Source organism: Rhea pennata, chromosome 5 (assembly GCF_028389875.1).
Source record: "Rhea pennata isolate bPtePen1 chromosome 5, bPtePen1.pri, whole genome shotgun sequence".
NCBI classification, from domain to species: Eukaryota; Metazoa; Chordata; class Aves; order Rheiformes; family Rheidae; genus Rhea; species Rhea pennata.
In genome coordinates this window covers 24,807,070-24,829,777 of record NC_084667.1, presented here as the reverse complement: position 1 = coordinate 24,829,777, position 22,708 = coordinate 24,807,070, and the positions used below count along the sequence as shown (strand labels likewise).

At 37.3% G+C, this 22,708-nt stretch overlaps 1 protein-coding gene across 2 annotated transcripts in view; it reads right to left on the bottom strand.

Moving 5' to 3' along the window:
- SHANK2 (SH3 and multiple ankyrin repeat domains 2) overlaps nt 1–22,708 on the bottom strand; it is a 306,101-nt gene that overhangs the window by 22,027 nt on the left and 261,366 nt on the right. For both annotated transcript variants that reach the window (XM_062576509.1, XM_062576510.1), the window contains 4 exons: nt 16,848–16,983; nt 14,044–14,124; nt 13,686–13,694; nt 10,874–10,894 (listed from right to left, as the gene is read on the bottom strand). In XM_062576509.1, coding sequence (XP_062432493.1) covers nt 10,874–10,894; nt 13,686–13,694; nt 14,044–14,124; nt 16,848–16,983 — 247 coding nt within the window. The remainder of the gene's footprint in view (nt 1–10,873; nt 10,895–13,685; nt 13,695–14,043; nt 14,125–16,847; nt 16,984–22,708) is intronic.

Genomic DNA, 22,708 nt, shown 5'->3' with positions numbered 1-22,708 from the left:
GTGGACTAAAGTTTAGTGACTGAATTGGGCACGTGGCAGTTGAAGTTATTAACCGGTCTTTTTTATAAAAATGCACACTGTCCTGTACCCATAACACACACAGCCATGCTGCATCCCAAGGCAGGAACTACCAATTCACCTCATTGTGACTGTGACAGGAAATGTCAGTGAACCTATCAAGAAGCTCACCTATGCACTGCAGTGGTGTGTCAGTCAGACATCCCTGGGACGAGCTCAGGGCCAAGTGTCCAGTGGAGCTTCCTGTGGTGCCAGATGTGCTCCACCACTGGCCTGAGTGGCAGCCCTTTGTTGTTCTGCAGCTCTGCTGGCTATCTTCTCTTTTGTCCGACGTCTCATGTCACCCCCACCCCCAGTGTTTTCTCTCCCAAATCACTGCTGCAGAGCAATGGTGGCTGTCCACAGCACTCATCCTGTGAGCAATGCCCTTCCCAACACTGGCACGATTTTTCTTGTTGTTCTCTCCAAACTAGTAATGCTTTCTGAGGGCATTGCTCACCAGGATATCATGGCTTCTGAAAATACACTTCGTTTTGCCCTTCCCTGGCTACCTCTTCCCTTGCCTGAGGGCATATAGTGGAAATGTGGGTGCAAGTGCTTCCCTGTGACAGCTTAGTGTGCAAAGAGGCATGTTATTAATGAGGAGGATATTACATATGTGCTTACTCTAAATCCTCCCCTATATAAAATGCACTCCCAAAGGCTGGAAATGGCTAAGCTTTTTGCACCCACAGCAATCATCGGCTCATACTGGAGCATGATTTGCCCAGCACCATGCTTGATTACATGAATCAGTGGCCGTAACGCTCACCCTTTCCAGACTTGAATTAAAAAAATGAGCCCGCCTTGTTTTTCGGGGGGACAATTTGGTCATCAGAAATTAATCTGGGGCGGTCCAGCTAAAATGTGCAATACTGTAGCCTGCGTTGCTAACTCTCAGGCAAGGGATACATGAGAGAGGTGCTGTTGTCAGTGAGACTATTATCTGAACAACAGTTGAATGTCACTACCTGGCTGTCTGTGTTATTTGTGCTATAGTGTTCTGAATGCCAGGTCAGTAACATAGCTACTCTCTGGCACCCCAGTCTTGAAAAATGTTGTTTTTAAGGATTAATTTCTGCTCTTTGAAAATACTTATATGCTGCTCCTAAGAACTGTATTTGAACTTCTGAGCTTATATCTGGAAAGTACCGCTGAGTTTAGGCAAAAATGATACTTTTTCTAGTTTTATTTATGAATCAGAGGGTTTTTTTTGATTTTCTATATTAGTTTAAAGCTGCTTCTGATAGACCCAAAGATCCCTCTTCCTATGTATTAGTCCTTGTCTACCCTAATTCTAATATGGCACTTGTTATTTCTATACCTAAGTGCCTCCAGTATTACACTGCTCTGAAAGGGATTCTCTCTCGTTTAATTATGATTTTTTTAATGCTAAAATCATGGATACTACTTGTGCATTTAGCATGTTCACTACTTCAAAGTATTCACATTCAAAGTATTCACATTCTGCCTGTGTCTAGCCGGACTGTCCAGTTGCATGTTTTATGGAAAGTGAGGATGAGATTGTATTTGTAAAAAGGCATGAGTTCCTTATGAAAATGAATTTTAGGGACAAACTGTCATGCAATCATTGGCTCTTCCACTCCATGGAGATTTGAAAGGGACTGTATATCAACCTAACTGCAATAACTGCTTCTTCCTTGCAATTCTTTCTCCCTTTGCCTTTTGAATACAGCCATAGCTGCAATCCTTCATTAACAAATCTCTCTTAGCAACTATTGTGTAGGATCATGAAATTAAGTTTCAGCATTTCCCTATCTGAATACACATGAAAAAAAATCCCCCAAAACAGGGGACCTATTTTTACCACACATAGCAAACACACATTTCAGTTAAATTCTATGGAATCAGAGAAGGATAAGGGATTATATATATTCATTCTGGTAGAGCCACTGGTCATACAAAAAGTCTTTGTAATTCTTTTGACATGTCATCAGAAAATTCTCTGTATTTGAAAACTCCATTTTCCTGACAAATGTTCAAAACAGAGCTCATCTAGCAATGGTAAGTAATAGAACCAAACTAAATTAAAAGTCAAAAACTGAAACAAAACAAAATGAAAAACTCCAGACCCCGCATTAATTTATGAATATTTCTGTAAATAGTATCACTGAGTTTAGTTTGTTGAGATTCAGGGGGATCATATCACTTTTGTTATTTGTGCTTGTTTACACACTTGCCAGAGGCTTGTGGAAGTATGTTGCTCTGAAAAAAATGTAATAAATTTTTGCAGAAATTCTTCATTCTCTAAGCAAATTTATCATTTGCCAAGCTCCTAATCAATATTTTCAGCCCTGATCAAAGAGCTGAAAGAACAGCATCTGGCACATGTGACCAATGACACAAATGACAAATAGTCTTAGCAAACAGTCTGTGAAAACCAATGGGCAGAAAGTTAATTGTGGAAACTACTGGCGAATACTTATGAATAATGAATACATTCACAGGTATTGGGATAGGTTTGTTAACTCGTCTACTAATGAAAAGGAGGTATATTCATTAACTGGTATTATTCATAATGAAATGCTCAACAATTCTAGTAACTCTGGCTTATGGAAGCTTTTTGAAGCATTGACATGGGCATGGGAAAAGCAAGGGTGCACTACAGGTATGGCCTGACACGAGCTTTCATTCGCTGCAGAGCAATCATGGGAACTCTGCCTCAAGGTCAATGGCTGACACCACAGTGATGATGTGTCAGTCTCTGCCCAATAAATCCATTCCTTGATGACCAAAAGTCGCCCTAAATTCAGACCACATCTTGTTTAGATGATGGCACCAGCTGCTAGGTTGGTGCTGTGGAAAAGGTGTGCCAGTTACAGTAGGGGCACTGGAAAACTTGGTTTGGTAAGAAACTATTTTCATCAGCCAGAGAACAGATGGGCTGATTTGCAAGGCCACTCTGGCAGCTGCAAACAGCAGCATTAAAGCTAGCTGAAACAGTTATATGAACTAGCTGTTTTTAACCTCATTTCTGCGGCAAAGGGGCGACTTCTTAAAAAAAAAAAAAAAAAAAAAAAAGCATTAAGAATGCCAAACCAAAATTGGCTGTAGACCAAGCTATATATCAACATGGTTGACTTTAGTTGGTTGTTAACTGGCTTTAAAAACTCTCTTTTTAAACCAAGTTTTAAATACAGTGGGTACAAAGAAGCACAGCTAGCTTCCTTCGGTGTGAAGCAAAGGGAAGAGGTCAGATTCTCTCATCTTTCTAGTTGTTTCCACCTTATACACCATTCCTACATGCAGCAGCTTGCTCACAGTGATATATACAACCTGCATGCAAAATAGGTCACTTGTGTCTTTTTATATATACCCTTATATTTATACCTAATGACATCAGCCAACAAACTCTGGCGGTCTCCAAAGTCATGACTTCGTGTTCCTGACCTCATGTCCCTTGCTCTGACAGGGTATGATTCCCAAATGCTCCCCAAATGACCAAATAAGTGAACCAGAAGGGAGCATGCATATGGGCTAAGGGAAACAAACATCTGGAAGTCAGTGACCCACTTCACTGAGTACTATGCAGCTATTTTCAAAAGTCCGATGGGACTCGCAGGTCTCTAAAGACTGCGTTCTCATTTACCTCGCTCTTTCTATTACACTTTTTTTTTTTAAAAAAAAAAAAAGTGAGATCTGTTAGTGAAGTGGTCCATGTGACAGCTATCCTCCTTTCTTTCCTGTTGTCAGACAAGTCCTCTGTTTCTGCAGCAAAGGCTGTAGCTGGCTGCCTGTATGGGTGTTTGTGTTGGGCTGACACAGAGCTTTGCCGGATGTGGCAGATCAGTGTTGGAATTTCTTCTGGCGACCACAGCAGAACTGTTGTGTCTTTTGTGCCCGTGTGGGGGATTTGTGGTTTGCCCACTGCTGTCCTGAAGACTGTGACTGGAAGCCAGGATTATGCCACGTTCATGAATATGTACATCATTTTGGAGCACTGCTATGCCGTGCTGTCTCCTCATACCGTGACATTCATTATCACATCTCTTTGGCAACAGTCTTTCAAGTTTGTCATCGGCCATGCTTAGGCGTCTATAAATTATTGACAGCGCTTTACCCAGAGAACTGAACGGTCAATTCAGCCGTAGGGATAGAGGACCAAGACAGAGGCCAAGAACAGAGCACAGGCTACAGGGGGCTTTGGGTAGAGACAAACTTTAGAGACATCAGAGGTATTTCTTTAACTTTTGTTCACTGAAGAACATTTGAGACTTATGCCTGTGTTGTGCCTTACCTGCCACTTGGACTGGCAGTTGATCCCTCCCCTGAGATGTGCTGCTCTTTAAGAATCCCTCCTTTTGAAATCCCACCATTTCTGTTTCACCTCTGCTACTGGATCGTTGCCTTTTCCATTATCTTTCCTTTTCAGATTGCCCACCAGTGGAGCTGGACTTGAGGGGTGGGGTACCGTCTTCCTGCTGACAGGTAGGTGGAGATGTTCCTTGGCCACAACAAATGGGCCAGGAGCTCAACAACAGCGGTACCACAGTTGGGGAGCTTCCTGGGACCTGCCTCTGCTGCTCTGGACCTGGGCCTCTGCCTGTATCTGCATCATGCCTCCTGTGGTGGGTGCATTTTTCAAACTGCTTAGGTACCAAGGTGATAGATGCCTTGTAAATACCTAAGATAGATACAGACAGAAACTGTACCAGGCACAATCAGTTATGCAAAACTTAATACAATGCCAATTGCACCTATATGCTGTAGTATCACCCACCTTGTCTAGCATCTGCAGTCAATCACAGTCAAATATTTGCACATGCATTTTTCCTTTTGAAAAGTGATGGGAACACAGTACATTCATTCTTCCTTGCTGCCAAAAGGTCTAGGAGCTTAGCCCTCAATGTTAGCTGCTGCACATGCTTTGTTCCATTGCCTGCCCTAGCATGACGTTTGCAAGTTTAGTTTAAGTTCTTTCATTTGCTGATATAATTTGTGTTTGTCAATAATCTGCAAAAATCATTTATATAAGCAATACTAAAATTACCAGGGTAGTATTTATGTGTGATTATGCATAGAGATTTACTAAAACTACATAAAAATATGACTTTGATGCTGCTTCTGTCATGAGGAACTATTTTAAAGGACAATTCGAGCAAACGCTATGTATGGGAATCTAGATGAAGTTTTCAAAATTCTAGAAGAGCTTTCCAATAGCACTGAGAGGGGGTAGTAGCAAGAAGAACTAACTGACTTCAAAAGAAAGCTTGATCAGACTACAGAAGATGGTGTTGCTTGTGATAAAAGCAATTCAGCTCGACAAATAGATCTCTAATATCTTGAGGAAAAGCAGGTGACTCCTATTTGTATATCTTTGTTTTACCTGCTGAAGACTAATGCTTTTGTTAGCTGGTCAAACATGAATAGACATATAAAAATTAATCAAAGATCAAAAGTAGGTAAGGTATAACTACGTCTAATACTGCTAGTAATTTAAAAACAAAACTTACCTAAAGCATTGTTTCAGACTAAGAATTTTAAAGGTTAAGATTTAAATTCATATTTGTTGTTTATGATCATATTTAGAGGTAAGAAACAAAAAACTGAGCCTACAATAATATCATGTAATGTTATAGTTAAAAAAATACATAGAAATGGAATGATTTTGAGTTTTCATTTACAAGATTAGGCTAATCTTCACAAATCTGCCACCACATCTTAATCTGGAATTAACTTGTTCCAGCCCAACCCCAAATAAGCAGTTTGCAGGACTATGTTTAAATCACAGTGCCAAAATCATATATTTACCATCCTGTAAACAACAGGCAGAGATTATTACTTTAGCAGTTAGCATAAGGAGGAAATAACAAAAGTGCTTTCCAATACAGTAAAAGCAGAAGCCATTTGTAAAACCTTCCGTTCATAAAAATATAGTAAAAATACGAGTGTATATCTGGGACATTGTAAGCTATACAAAGTGCACTAAAATAAAAAAAAAAAAAAAAAAAGGAAAAATATATAAAATAAATCAGTAAAACATAAAAGCTGTTTAGTGACAAATTAAGCATTTAACATCTAATATCTATAAATATCATTACATGATTTATATGAATGATCTGTATGTATTCACAATAAGGAAGAATCAAAACTTTCTCATAGGAAAGTCTTATTTGTGTTTCTAGGGTTGAAAATATCTTCACATCAGTACATATAAGTCACATTTACATATTATAATCACACCATCAAAAGATAATTTTAAGGAAGGTAGAAAACTGGCATGTTCAAATTCTTGCTACAGATGCAATTTTCAAGTACCAGCTCTTTAACAGTATGTTCAATTATGAAATAATTATACAGGTATTTAAAATGCACCTGCAATCCTGAAGCCTTACAATTCAGCCTACCTTGAAAGAGGAATGGTCATTGTTTAACACTGGTTTCTGTTTAAGAACAAAAACAAAGCAGAGAATATAGTCAATACCCACTCCTATCCTGCAAGCCAGGTGGAATTTAAGTGGCAGTTTGATGTTCTGTTTAAGAGACAGCATTTGAAAATTGGGTCTAGTCACAAAAGCAACACAATTAACCAAAACAAACCAAAAAGAAGAGGGGAATGACCTAGAACACTTGCAACCGTCTCTGTTCTGACACTTACTCTCACACTTCACACCGAGGGGAAAAAACAAGCAAACTATGATGAATTATCTAAAAACATTTATTTTTAATTATGTAAGAAGTTAATTAACATGGATATATGAACATCTGAAGGGGAAAAAAAAAGCGAAATAGCAGCAAAGGGAGTTTTGAGATGAGGGAGATAACACCTTCATCTCCCTGGCTCCTGAAAAAGAGAGAGAACACATTAAAAGTGTTGAAAAGTCTTCCATTGACCTAATTGTACCATGTTGGGGAAAACATGCAATTTTTACTGTTCCTCAAGCATTCATGATTTTGAATATGTTGTTTGATATTCAATTAATAATATCTGAGTATAACCAGTGACACTCACATATGCCAACGTATTTCGCTCATCTGGCTCCAAATGCTACAAAACCACGTTTCCCTTAACACTTACAATTCCTTTTCCAACTTCTTTTATACTATTGTCTTGTTTGGCTGTTGTAGAAAGGCCTTTGAAAACCTTTTCAATTACTGTCCTGTAGTAAAGAAAAACAAGTATCATGAAAGGGCACTTCATATTTGAGAATAATCTGCTAAACTTGGAATAATACTAGAGTAAATGAGAATACCCACGCAGAGCCTCAGCTGACTTCTGCTCAGTGCTTTCTGAATGTCAGAGCTGCCCTCCTTGAGCAATATAAACTTGACTTTGAAAAAGTGTTCAATACTGAGAGTTACCTGTTAATTTAAGAATCTATGCCCAAAGTTGCTAAAAATAAGCCCATCTCCAGCTAGGTGCCAACTTTTTTCAGTGGAAAACAGGATTAGCATTTTTCTCCTTGAAACAAGGAGCTTTTAATACTTCTCTGTTTGAATGTATTTTAAAAATGTGGTCTAAAACCTATACCTTCTTACACTGGTGAGAGCTGCCCACAGTTTGACTGTAAGTCATAAAACCTGTACCTTGCTACATCAATACAAAAATGGGGCCCAAATTTTGTCATAATCAAAATTCCTCCCAGAGTCACTGCTTCATGTTGTGAAAATGACAACTTGATGACAACCTTTATCTTATTACTACATTGCTATCTCATTAGAATTTCAAATATGTAATGCAAATCAATTACTTACAAGGACACCTTTCAAGAATTCTTCATTAAGCCTGATGCCTTTTGCTCTCATCTTCTAAAATACAGTGTCTGGTGAAGATCAGAAAACCTTCTTCCTACATACAAGCACTGCTCGTACCGGAAACTATCAAAGGAGTCGAAGTTGTGTATGCTGTAAGAGTTGCCTTGACGGTACTTCCACTGTTTCCTGCAGACAAATCTCCATCATCAACTCCACCATATTGAAATACAAAAATGATTTTTGAACCCAGCCGTCTCTGTGAGTGGTTTCTTCAAATATAACATTAACACTTTAAGCTAAACCACTGTTTGGCATTCATTTATATGTATTTGCTCTGCAATTTCATTGTTTCAGATGCCATTAGGCACTGCCACCTTTGAAACAATGGACAACAGAAATGGGATGAAGTGTGAATGCTTATTGGAGACAGAGCTAATAATATTTCTTCTGAATGCCATCAACTGATATTTTTCTTTTAAACTGCTGCTAAAACTTGATGCCAGGTAACAATATTCTATGATGTCGATGATTTCACAGTTACTCTGCATCCGAGAGGTGGTACTAGCATCCAGACTATTCAAAGGAGGGGAAAATCCTACATCTATATTTGATAGATACTTTTGCCTACATCAAAACCCGAAGATAAGTATCAACACAAATACAGGGATTATTTTACTTTGAGTATTTAAAACAAACAAAAAAATCCCACAGCTCAGAACTGATATTTCTCTTCTTAAAAGATCTTAATAAAATTTTTACCTTACTTTTTAAGTTAAGCACTTTGTCCACTTAGGCTTTTCATACTTGTCCACAGTATTAACCCAGCACTGATTTGTCCAGATTCACTGAAAATCCCAAATTACTCAATAAATCAAGTCCACTTCCTGGCAGTAAAAGCTTGGGAGTATGAACCTTTTGAGTCCTGTATCTAGACATTTACAGATCTTAGTTTATGGATCTCCTCCTTAGGAAATCATATCATTATAAAGTTATCCATCCACACAAAATTATCCATAAACAAGTTAAAATAAAAACTGAAAGAAAAACTCTTCAAACACAAGATTTTCACAAGCCACACAAACTTTCTATGATCAGAGTTAAAATTATTATTTTAAAATATTAATTTTGAAACTCTAATGATAGCTATTTTCTACAGTGATGATGAAAATTATGACTGAAACAAATGCATCAGGAGTTTCATGCATTTTAATGTCTTATTTTTAGAGTATTTTCAAATCTTCATTTTAATTTGCTGCATGAATATTTTGATTATTCTTCAGTATTAACGGGATAACTACACATTACCTAGTATTATATTGTAGGTGCTCTCTCAAAAAAAATTGCTACAACAACTAATGGTTAGTTTATGTGCCGCAAGTCACAGAAGGAAAAAAAAAAAAAAAAAGAAAAGAAAAGAAAAGAAGGCCTTTTCCTCCAATCCCAACACCCCACAAAAGCCAGAAATTAGTTTTACTATTAAAAAGCATCCCCTCCAAACATGCATTTTGAAGTTGGGTGCTCTCCCTCTGATACAGAAAAAGTCAGTGGCATAGATGAAGTATAGTCTATATTTTAGTAACTTCTGCTATGAAAGTACAGTAAAACCACAATGCTGCCTCGTTCATATTGCTGTGAATTTTTTGTGACTAAAGATTTTACTGCTTGTCTGTATTATTTAGGCACAAATATGATGTTAAATCTTATATCCTAAAGAGAAAAATGCTGCCTTATGCTCTTCCCTTCTGCTATCCCCCCAGCCAAGAAGAACCTGCACACCAAAAGACAACCAACAAAACCAGTCAAACAAAACCACAAAACCCGTATTTTCCTCATAATGCCTCTCTCGCCTATAACCCAGAAAACTCTTTTTGGCTAACAGAAAACTCTACAATAACAATGCAAACATTTTTGATATGCTGCCCAAACATATTTTTCAGAAGAATACAAGAAGCAATGGGGTTTACTCTATCATAGTCTCCAAACGGAGAGAAAATATCACCAGCAGGAACCTCTGCTAGTGACCTGAAATGAGGTCAGGAAAGAAGAGAAAAATAAAGAGGAGAAAATAACTAATCAGTCTGGTTTTGCACTAAAACGATGCAACCAAAGACTTCACTGCAGAGAGAAGCCACTGCCTACAACTTCCTTTCCTTTCAGCGACACTCGACTTCCACGAGCAGGAATTGAACTGTCCTGCTGGCTCTCACCCAGGGCCCAACGGGGTTTGGGGCTTGTCCTTGGGCTAGATGCCATGAAAACAGGCACAGCGACACAGGCCCTGCTCAAGAGAGCTCACAATCTAAGAAAGCAAAATGACATACAAGAGTACGGAAAAAAATACAGCTAAACACAAATAAAATTTGTATACATATATATATACAGTTACACTTATAAAAACTACCAGAACGGTATAACTATTTCTACCTGCCCCTCCACCTAGCCATCGCTACTTAGATGATAACTTTATAGGGACCACGGTGAAGGTGGGTCTTAAGGAGAGATTTCAAGGAGAAGGTAGCGGCCTTATGAATCAGTCCAGGGAGGGCTTTCCATGCATACGGGACAGTGTGGAAGATGTTATACCGAAAACTTAAAATTGTGCAGAGCAGCATTTCTCCAGGGCAAAAATTCAAGGTGTTGTGTGCAAGATCCCTACTTCCTGAGACAGAGACAGTGTGGTTATGTGAGGAACATCTGGCCATTAAAAAGACAAGTGAATCACTAACGTAGGACTACACTGAGGCTATGTTACTTGCCACATAGTCTCCGTGGCCACCAGTTAGCACAGTAACTGCGAGGAGATGGTATGGAAGGATTTTCGAAAGAGTTGGATACAAGGAAGGAAAAAAAAGGTAAGATGAAGGAAGGGAGACAAAAGGAAGAAATGGGGGGAATATTTACGAATGTAGTCTTCTGCTTTAGTTCTTAGTGTGTTTGCAATTGATTAACTAAATAACTAAAAAACATATACAATAACTAATGTACATTTGACACCATAAAATAAACTGGACCATATGTCAACATTTACAATTATGTTATTATCCTTCACTATGGAAAGGTGAGAAACAGGTTAAACAAGAGACAAAATGCTTCCCCTTACCCTTCTTCTTCCGTACTGAAGCTTGGAAATAGAAAGGGAATGAACTGTGAATCAATTCTGAAGGTAATTTTTAATGCTAAATCCTTGTCTGTTATTTTGAACATAAACATTTTTCTTCTGTCTCTAAGAAGTCAGTCTCTCCCTGCTAACCTGTACTGTGCATGTATCTATCCACCACTGAAGATAAACAGCTTGGCATAAGCCCAGGCTTTATACCTTGACTATAGGAAATCGCTCCACTGTAGAGATGAGAGACTTACACAATTTCTAAATTCTTTAAAAAATGTAGTAATTTGGGCAACTTATTGATGCTAGGGCACTGAAATGGATAGATGGTAGGGCAATTTCATGCCTTTGCAGATCAAAATGGAAAGGGACTGTTAACACATTATCTGCCATATTTTGTGTTAACTCATTTGAAAGAGAATGACTAGGATGGTCTGATATAGCACTTAATATTATGGAGAATAGAGCAGCTGAAAGTATGTGAATAAAACCACAAATACAGTTCAGAGCCAGGCCAAAAGAAGTGACTGGAAAGACTGCAAGATGCATATTTTTTTTAAAAAAATTAGTATTAGTTAGCTCATCTAGGAGAAATGAAAAAAATATATGCTCTAAGAGAAAATGTATAGGGAATTTCTATTTATCTTCTTCTTATACTACATAACAAGGGACACTCAATAAAATTAAAAATATCACATTTAGAACCAATAAAAAGGAAATACATTTGTACACAGCACATGATTAGTCTGTGGTATTCTTTGCCATGAGACATTATTGAGACTATGAATTTCTTCAATTCACACATATATCAATGAGAACATCCACACTGTTCATCTAAAAACATCTCCTATTTATTTTATACATACATTTTATGAAACAAATGCATATTAATTAAATAAAATAGTTTAACGGATAGAAAAAAGTGTGGCTGTTCTCATAGTTTATACAGATGTCCAATATATACACATATACATATATAGATATATAAATTGTATGTATATATATATATGCACACACACACAATCTGTGTTTTGTGTCAGAAGACAACTTTTAACTTGTGCTAGTGAGAAAATTTTCTCTTTGGGAGCTTGTTCAATTGATGTGCAATTTAAGAATTACTGTTTCTTCTCATACTAGACTCTTTACATGACAAATATTAAAATAGGTAGACTACCGATGTTATTTATAATAGTAGTCGTATCGTTTGCTAGGGTGGCAAATGTTCAGCATATCATGGAACTGGCATTTACAGGCCTGTTTAGGAAAAGGAAAAATTTTTGCCATGCTCTAGTATTACTACAGCTTTATTAGAGGACATATATTTCTGGAGCAGGCTTTTGGTACTCAAGCACTAGTCTTCAGCACAGTAAAGTCTTGCCATCGTACCATTTGCCCCATCTGGATAAAGATAAGGAGCAGGAACGTGCTTAAGGACTCAAGGACATCCCATGGCTGCTAGTCACAAGAGCGGCAATGGTTCCTGGGAGCTGGCGAGAACAAGGAGCAGACCAGGTACTATGCTGTGAACGAGGGGGAGAGTAAACCAAGCTACGACACTCTTCACTGCAGAGGTAGCTTTACTATTATTAAGCTATTTTCCCCTAGAAAAGAGTGTTGCTCCTCTCTCCTTTAAGAATGATATCTACTACGTAGGACTGAAAAGTAAGAAAAATACAAGAATGTCCTCAGGGACGTACAGAAGGGGAAAATGAAGGGGGAAAAAATGGTGCCTAAGTTTTTCCCTCTTTCCCGGGCCCTTTAGAACTGTTTGTTGATGAACCACCAAGACTCTTTGCATTCCGTAAAAGGAAAACAAATCAAAACACCCCAAACTAAAAAATGGGGCATAGGAGAAAATTCTACATTTTAATCCTGGAAGAAAAATGTGGAGCTTTCATAAACCGTAGAAACCGTTAGTCAGGCTACTAAAGTTCACAGCACAAAATAATCAAATTTTATGAGATCTATTAGATCTAAATAATCAGAATGCTTCCTTTAGGTCTTCCTGTGGTTGTTAGACCATGCAGAAGACAGTAAGTAACTGGTTCAGCACCCCTTCCTTGGTTAGACTTCCCACTGCAGCTATGTGAGTTTTGACTCACTAAAAGGATGGATGGGGTCCATCTGCTCCAGAAAACATCGATGTCTAGGGGAAAAAGTGGCCATTTATCCACAAAGCTTTGACTCCTTCCAGTTGGCCTTCATATGAGTCTATGTCAAAAACTAAAATTATTACAAAATATAAGTATTTAAATCAATGTAGGATTACAGTGGTGGGGAAAAGAGCTTTGCTGTACGATAGACTGTATTATTCTTCAGTGATACAGTTTGTTTTTATACCCAACATCACTTACTGAACACTTTATTCTAGTGGAATAGCCATATATGAATATGCATTGGGTTTTTGCCATTGCATATATGGTCCCATTCATAACATATTTGTTAGTCTAGTTGAAGAAAAACTGTCTTCTAATGACCTAGCAGATTAACGCCAAAAAGAAAAGAACTATTACTTCATTTACTTCTATAAAATAAATCAAAATTCCTGAAGAATTATCAATATCTAGAATGCAGATGATCACACAAAGGAATCTATAATCAAGTTTCTTAAAATTAGCAAAAAAAAATGAATTCTCAATACTTTTATATTACCAATAGTAAGAAGCATTATGTTTAGATCATGCACAGAAGTCAAAGTGATATCATAATATGCACTTTTTCAGATCACGGAGTCTAAAGAAAACAAGTTGAAGTTGAAGCTGCTTTAACACTGTCAGCTTTTTAACAACAGCTTCTGGTAGCTTACCTTTATCCACTAATGAGAGGCCACAGAAATTTAAAATAAAACAATATTAGATGAACTGAAAACTTAGAAAGCAAAGCTAATAAAATATGATATGGCATTACTTCTTAGAAGATGTGCCAAACTTTGATGATGCACAAAAAAGTATTAACATTCTCTTGCACAGCAGTAAAGGCACAAGTTAAAAAAAAATTACTCATGCAAATCATGCATATTTGAACTCTCCAAAGATGCAGCATTCTTAAAACCTTTTCTGTTCTATTTGGTGTATGCAGAGCAGTTCCTTTTAATCAATTTAACATATATTTATATTTTAAAATTTCCACTATCCCAGCATGCTTGTCAAAAAACACTTTCTTACCAAGCTCTTCAAGCTCTGAGGTCATTGACTTAGACCGCAAGGTCAGTGCAGTGGTTGGAGCTCTCTTAGGAGGTGGCGGGGCTTTGCATTAAACAGAAGGATATAAAATACAAGTAAACACATATCTCAAACACTATATATTTGCAAACACAATTTCATATTTGGTCAAAAGACTATGTCACACTAAATAATTAAGGTAATATTAAATACATACATGCAGAGGAAAAAAACCTCAGCTGCTTTTCATTGAATTTCTGCACTATTCTACTTTTAGCGTAGGTTGTTTGACACATCAGTAGGCTTTTATGTAACAGGATACATAAAAACATTTAAAGCTAAATAATTCTGCACTTCTATTTTTCACTAGGAAAAAGGCCTTCTAGAGAAAGCACTTCACAGCACTTACGCCCCTCCTCCTAAGAAGTGTACAGAGCTAAAAATCTCTTGGAAATCAGCTAAGTCTCTGCCAGATTAATCTCATCGTTGAAGAAACTTTGCCTGCTGTTAAATCTGGGAAAGATAAGAAGATTCAAACGGATCTTCATAGTCATGGTGAGACTTAGGAAAATAGGTGATCCTCAGAATAAATAACACTTAAAGTTGATCTTAAAATATCAAGGCAATCATTGAGCATTGAATCTAAAATTCAGCATGTTTCTTGGGTATCCTGATGTACAGTATTTCCTGTGAGCTTCAAAGATAGCCAAGCCAGACAATATGTTACTGGAGGTAACATTTCTGGAGGCAGAAATATGAGTAACACCAAAAAAGAATCCACTTGTCCTTAAGCCAATGTTGGTAGGAAAACAAGGTTTCCAGGAAGCAGAAGTTGCTGGAACACCAGGAAAAATTCAGAAGTATTTTGGTCAATATTATACATCAGCATACTCCACTTGGAAAACACATTTGAAAACTAATTTAAGAGAGAGAGAGAGAAAAGAAATAGGCAGCATTTTCCCATAGCAACTCTATCCACTAGGTCAGCATCATTTTCTCTGTTAGGCTCCACCACCAACTTACAGAGGCTTGAATGCATGTCATGAGAAGGCAAAAATGTAACAATGTTTCACATTTTGACAATGTAAAATGTAATGTTCAGTGCCGGATACAGAGCTGCCTGGGTCCCACATTTAGTAACTCCAGTTTGAGTTCTGTCCTTGCTCAGAAAGAGAGGTGACAACACATTTGTGGAGGAAGCTGGACAAATTGGAAAACGGGCATGGCTATCTGACACTTGCCATCACTGTAAAGACAACTGATGGGAACAAAATCCCTCCACGCAATTCCCAAGTTAAAATGGCAACTGACAGGAAATAAGTAAAGCTACAAACTTGTATCAAAAAGGGAGAAGACTTCAAAAGTGAACATTTTGGGCAAATGACACATTATCAATAAAAGGCTCTGGAAAGAGGACCAAGAGAGGGTGTTTGTTTTTAAGGAAGCTCTTTATCCTTCCCTTTGAGTTGTGTACAACGGTTCCTTCATGTAAAGCCGGTATGGCACATACCAAACAACAGAGGTGAAAGGTTTGCTTAGAATGTCTACACAGTAATTCTGTCAAGCTAAAAATAATGCAAGACTATCTTTGGATATGATTTACTAAGACTTTTTTTTTTAAAAAAAGCAGTAGATGTCAACAATTTTTACAGTGTAGACACAGAGTTTTACTCATGGACAAAGAAGGAGCCCTTGGGTGCCAGTTTCCAGCCCCTCTTGTGTTGAAGAACCAGGTGACTGTGATTAACATGGAGCAACTGGCAGGAGGAATAGGAACCTCCAGAAACATGATGCTGCTGTACTGAAGATTAGCGAGTAGCACCTATCTTTTCTTCTTAATGATAACTATGAGGATCTAAGGACTCCTCAGAGTACCTTTAATTGAGGAAACTGAGAGGCACCTAAAACAAAGGAAATGGTTCAAAATTGATTTTTGGAAGTATTTTTGCATGAAGTTTCCTGGTGGGGAGGGGGTTGGAATACTGCAATTCTTAAGGGACTAGTCCAGTCTTATTATACAGGTTATCCCACAAACTCCATTAAAGTTAATATTAAAAAAAAAAAACAAAAAAAACCCCAATCTTTTAAATTGGGAAAAAACATTTCCCTGTTTGTATCTGGACAATTCCTTCTCAAAGTCTTTCTTTGAGTAGCTGCTTTCTTACTAGGGGCCATGCGGCAGGAAAAAAGCTGTGCATCTTTTCTAATAACAGCAGGAGGAAGGGTTTTTCCCTGGCTGGAACAAACCCTCTGTTTTCAATCCAAAGTACAGTGATTTGCCCGCTGAAATGTATTGTTTTTCTGCTAGAACTTTAGTCTACATATTTTGGTTACTTTTCTAATTTTTACAGATGTCCTTTCTAAAACATTTGTTTTGCAAAATTTTATGTTCTCAGTGGCTTAAAGAGGAGTCAAACTAACCTCATCTCAAGTACATTTGAAAATCCCATCCGTCTGCATATATTTTTCATTAATAAAAGATACTCTGTTCTTTGTGATTCTTCTTCCTACTGCAAGACACTCATGTCAGAAAGTTTGGCTGTAAGAACTTCACACATAACTGCATAATGGTCCGTAAAGATGAAATTTGATGGTAAACATGACAAGAGAGTGCTACCCGTCTTGTCACATATTTATGCCTAAGTCAACAAAAGTAAGTTACTCTAAACCAGGTAATAAAAGAGTATGGCAAATTTTAAAAGGGAAATTTGTAAATCAAAAGTTATAAGCCAGCAACTTCTTGTCCATATCCTGCTTTCTGTGGAGCAACACCAGAATGACTCTGTTAGGAAAAGAGAAAAAAGTACCTTTCTTTCTAGCTGTGTCGTCTGGATCAAGATTCCTGGTTACTGTGACAACCTTAAGAACTAGGTGATTGCCCCCTTGTCGAATCATGTTCACCACCTGCCTGTGTCCGACTTTCACCACATTCTCATTATTAACCTGTGAAGAAAGAAAAGATTCTTTCAGCTCAAAATTCAGAAAAATTTTAGTCTTTCAGTTTTAAAAGCAGAAGTTGGAAAGAACAGGAAGCTATAGAATTTCTGATTATTGTCTTTTAATAAAAATGTATTTTTAAGAAACACCAAATAGCTGACATGTTAACAGGGAAAATAAAGGCTAGCTCTTCATGAAATATGTATCTTATTTCTTTATAATTGCTAGTTTAAAAAAAAAGGAATGAGTTCAACCAAGTCTTTCCCTTTACATATTATTTATTTTCCTACATTTAGTTGCTACAATTTTATAATTCACACAGCAAAACTACTTTTTTAAAATTACAGCTGTTGTTCAGCACTGTGCTATTCACAAATGTTTACAAGCATTCTTTTCTTTAATATAACCAATGAGATATTTAGAAGTTTTTTTTTTTTCTTTTTTTTTTTTCCAAATCATCCAGGAACAAACATTTTCACTCTAGTGAACAGGATAGGATAGGATGATTTTCATGGAGATGTGACTAGAGTAATTTTCATGGAAAAAGATGAACTCATGAAACTGTGACCAGCTGTTATGGCCACACCAGTGTTTAGTTCTCTAACATTAAACTTTAAAATATATACTCTTGCTGGTAATTCCCCATGCTACACCATCATTGCAGCCATATGCCTCTTTCCATAATATTAATTCATAGGCATAAAGTGATATTAATAAAAACCATAACTAACAATGTGGATAACAGTAATTTATTTATTCAAAGTGTAAGGAGTCACTGAAAGTTATTTGAAACCTAACCAACCAATAGCTGTATACAAGACTGAAGTGCCGCATGCATTATTTGAACATAAAAGATATTAAGGAATTGGAATCAGTGAAGAAGAGATACTGTCAGATTACACACTGGGGATCTGATCTTCATCCAAAATTCAAGTTCTGACTCAGTTATATTGCATTGAGATCACTCTGTGCCTTCCAAAATGAACAGTTATTTTCAAAGTGTTTTACCCTCCTCTATTTATTCTGACAGGCATGGCATCTCACACTCTAAAGAATTTACAGTTCAGAGCAAAAATTCTCATTAAATATTATTGCTATTTAGCAAAACAACAAGCACAAGGAGACTCATTCCAACTTGAAATTGTTTTTTCATCCACTGTATCAAAGGAAAATCCTGACTTTTTTCAGGCTTTAGATAAAACAAGATGCATTACGATGAAACACTTCTTGGTAAACCATATTTTCAACACACCACTGCAGTCAAATGTTTCAAAGCACCATCCATGTGCTATGTCTGCAAGTCTGAGACGCTTTTTAAGATGCTTTTTTAGTTTCATATAAAATGATGTAGGTGTAACACATTAACACATGCTGAACATCCAGACCTGTTGAGCAGGCAAATATGAAGTTCTCTTATTCTGGAGGTGGAAGATATAAGAAAACGTTGGTTTGGATAGGACTGCTGTTTTATTTTGCACCTTCTTAGCGTCTGCTATTTAATTCTAAGACATGGTACTTATTTCGACAGGCCAATGGCATGTACATTTAATGGGCCTAAAACTCTTTAGCAAACAGAATTATCATTTTACTTCCTAAATTTCTGCCAGTATTAAAATCTCAACAAGGTAACACTTTTCCACAGGGAAAAAGTATTCAAATAAAAACTACTGACTGGATCAACTATATTTTCACTGGAGTTAAATTTTAAGGGTTACAATCAGTATGGATTAGAATCGATACCCTAATGTTTTTCAAAAAATAAATAGAGATCTCCAAATAAATCAACAGTTAATATTAATCAAACACATGTACACTTACTAAAGTGAAAAATGTATAAAATGATAAACAGCTTATGCAGCATACCATCTGTTCTCATTGTTATGTTCAATGATGATATTTAACATTTAGAAGCAAGAGCAAATATATACGACACATTTTTAAAAGCCGTTTCAGAAACAGAACCTCTAATTGACTGTTTTGTAGCAGTTTTGTTTAAAAGGCACAGTTACAAAGCTTGCACCAAAAAAGCTTCCTTTATAAAAATAAAAATAGTGATAAGATATCTGAAGATTATTTGACTGAGGGAGTTTACAGAAATATTTTTTAACAAAAGAATCATGGAATCAGCAAAGCAGTACCTCATCTTTATCCTCTTAGCACCTCTGTGGGTAAAACTGTAGCATGATTACAGAGAAAAGATAATAACAGAAGTGTCACGAGCTTTTAAGGAGCTAGGATTTCAGTGACAGATTCTCTATTTCTCTTAGCCTTCTTCAATCTTTTATACTTAAGTCAAATGACTGTAAAACTGGGTGTTAAATTGCACCATAGCGGAGCTCTGGCAGCTTTGTCTGGTAGTTTCAGTCTCGCATTACTCTGCAACACTCTTTCAGGTATGAATAATGTAAAGATACTGAGTCTCTGCTTCCCCACTTCTGGCAGTGGAGAGATGACTACTGTACCTCATTCAGGCTTTGTAAACAAGCTCAACGAGGTAAATATTTATAAGCAGTAAAACATTTAAGATACCTATTTCACTTGTACCAATTCCTTTAACAATAGCATGTATTTGGCATTAAATGCGATCACATTATTTGAAATACTATAAAAATATTTTTGCTTTTCTTTACCAAGTGTTTAGAAAGATGTTCCATAAAGAGTTAAACAAGCAAAGTCAGTCTAAAGGCACAAATCTTTCTCTCTCTTCCTCTGCTTCGATAACTCAACTCCTTTGGCATGTTTTCTGTGATATGTCCCTGCAAAACCTTAAGCTCCTCTTTTTCTTCCACACTTCCCCAAAACCTTCCTTCACAAAACTTTAAGCTTTCCCACGTCTTTCAAAAATAGGCAAGAATACAGAAATGGATTATATAGAAATAGGCATATGCTGCGGCTGGTTCCACGCTACATCAATGCCAGTGGTCAGTCAACAAGACAAACGTGAAGAAAACATTGTCTTTTCATCTTTTGCTGAAGGCTTTCCCTTGGTACAGCCATTAACTTGAACAGCTCTCCTCTATCCACTTGCAAGTCTGGCAAGAGCTGCAGAACATGGTACTCTTGAAACTCAGCCTCCAGCATCCTCATGTTAAAATTGGCCAGTGGGCTCAGAAGTTCCCAAGCAGTTTGAAAGAGAACACAAGGCCCCTATGTCCTTAAAAATAATCTGAAATGGGAGCAGACATATCTTAAGTGGAACTTGGTTTTGGGGTATGCATAAAATATTTATGCAGTGCTCAAAGGGAAGAACATATTTATGCATATTAGGATTATTTCACCTGTATGTCTCAGTATTTCTTTCCACCTTGGTACCCAGGTATCCCTTCACTGCCCCAGACCCCTGTGAGCACAGCAGATGTCCTCTGCTCTCTCCAGTAACCAGTCAGAGAACACTGGAAACAGTTCAGCGCTGTAAAGTTTGCCTTTGACATCCCTCATAGTCTGGGCTTGTGACTTCTTAAAACTCCAGAAGTGAGAGTGTGATCAGTAATAATGTGCCTCTTGCACAAAAAGCTTTGAGCACCAAGGATAAAGAGTTCTCTCTCCAACATGGGCATTTTCTCAAAAGATAACATAAAACTGTGCAATAAACCACGGTCAAAGAAAAGTGACCATCATAAATTTCAGTATCTTCAATATCCAGGTCCACCATGCTGACTGCATGTTGTTGAGGATTAATACATAGCAATATCTAAACCCCATAAACATACTAAAACAATGATGAGACTTAATTCAAGCATAGAAAATTACGTGAAAACAGTCATTTCTAAGAAGAAAATATCAATCAAGTAATTAATCTCTTCCTGTGTGAAACACCTCCTATATGCCAGAGTCCTATCCAAGAGCCCATGTATCATCATGCAAATGATGATATATGAACACCCATGACATCCATAACTCCACAGATTTCTCCTGAACTTTACAAAGAAAAAGATGCTCCCGTTCAGGTAAATTTACAGTCTTGCTAACATGGGAGACAAGTGCACAGGACTGAGAATGACAACAGCTTATGAAATGCAAGTAGTTTAGAAAAGGACGGACGCAGACAGAAGCGAAGACGGAAGGCAGAAGTAGTAGTTACAGGGAGATGACTGATAAGAGCATAAAGGTGGGGAAGCAGTTATCTTTCCTCCCGGCCCATCTTCACAACAAAGACATCCTAGATAATCCCCAAAGCAACAAGGTGCTTAACTATCCTGCAGTAAGAGAGAGGACCACAGCTAGGTCGCACACTGACATCACACATGTCCGTGTAGCCAGAAAGGTCTTCATGAGAGGCACAGATAATCATAAATCGGTTACTTCATTTCTAATCATCATAGTCACATACCACTAAATGATCGCTACACTACCTACAGGGCAGTATAATACTTACCTCAGAAGCAAGATTAGAGATAGAATTACCTTGAAACTTGGTCAGGACTTTCCTGAGGATTAAACATGCACACACAAAACAAAAAACGTGTACTTCTACATCTTCAAGAAAACAAAACAGTGCATTATTTTTCATAGAACATCGCTCCACAGATAAGTGACAGCTGGATTCCCATTTTTCGCCACTCCTCAGCACTATGCAATATTTCATTGTAAACAGACTCTTCACAGTGTAAATACATGTATTTGGTTTACACATATGGCATAATTAGCACAGGAAAGAACAAATACAGTTATTTTAAAATGTCGATTTTTTGGAAAACAATGCCTTAAAGGGTCTCCTACAGATGCGGGGGTAGATTTTCTGGATAGCAGGCTGGGCTACATAAAGGGGCTTTGTTCTGGAATGTATAACCATGCAATGGGTTGCAAAATAAAATAAGATTAACCTGCACATTGTAGGATAGCAGATGCATGAGCTGGAACATATTCACCATAGCAGCCTTCCCGTAGGAAGGTGCAAAAGAAAAAACACTACCAGAGAAAGAGACCTTTTCAGATTTTGTTCTATTAATAATAAAAAAAAATCTTAATTTCTTCAATGCATCATGCAGCAGCCTAATCCCTTCCATTCTCTAAATATTCTCGCAGTGAAAAATGTAGTCATTTTCAACAGTAATTAAGGAGACAAAATTCAGTCACTTTGCTCATGATGGTCATCGGTGTAGTGGTGAATACATTCACCTTGCAGTTGCAAATATACATTTTCTCAGAATAAGCTTCTCAGAAGCTCTTCTCACCCTTTAATCTAACTGAAACCCCCCAAAACCAGTTACACATGCTTACAAACCCCTGCCTACACACTTCAGAAAAATCCACCATTTTTGTAAACACTCACCACATGCCTAGCCAATTACAATTTGTACCAGCAAAATAAATAGTACACAAATAATTTTGTAGGCTCAGAAAATAATTTTGCATTTCAAGCAACTCCGTAATTGTGCCCAGGACATTGTCGGAGCACCTCACAAACCAGTATGAATTTACTATCTGTGAGGTATTCTTATTCTGTAGACTAAAAAGTGAGACAAAGAAAGACACAGTGACCTACCTAGACAATCCCTGGGAAGCTATTTAGTCACTTCTTACATCTTCGGGGCCAATCTGGATTCAGCTACAAGACTGTTCTATCTGCTGAGAACCAGCAACTGATCTTGGGGCCCATGGTCGTGCTGCTCTTCATCGCTTAATGATGGGCTGAAGCAATATTTAGCAGAACCTCAGCCCATGTCCAAAATTTGCACTCTGCAAGTATATTTAGTATCTGAAATCCTATTACTTGCTTCATGTTTGAAAA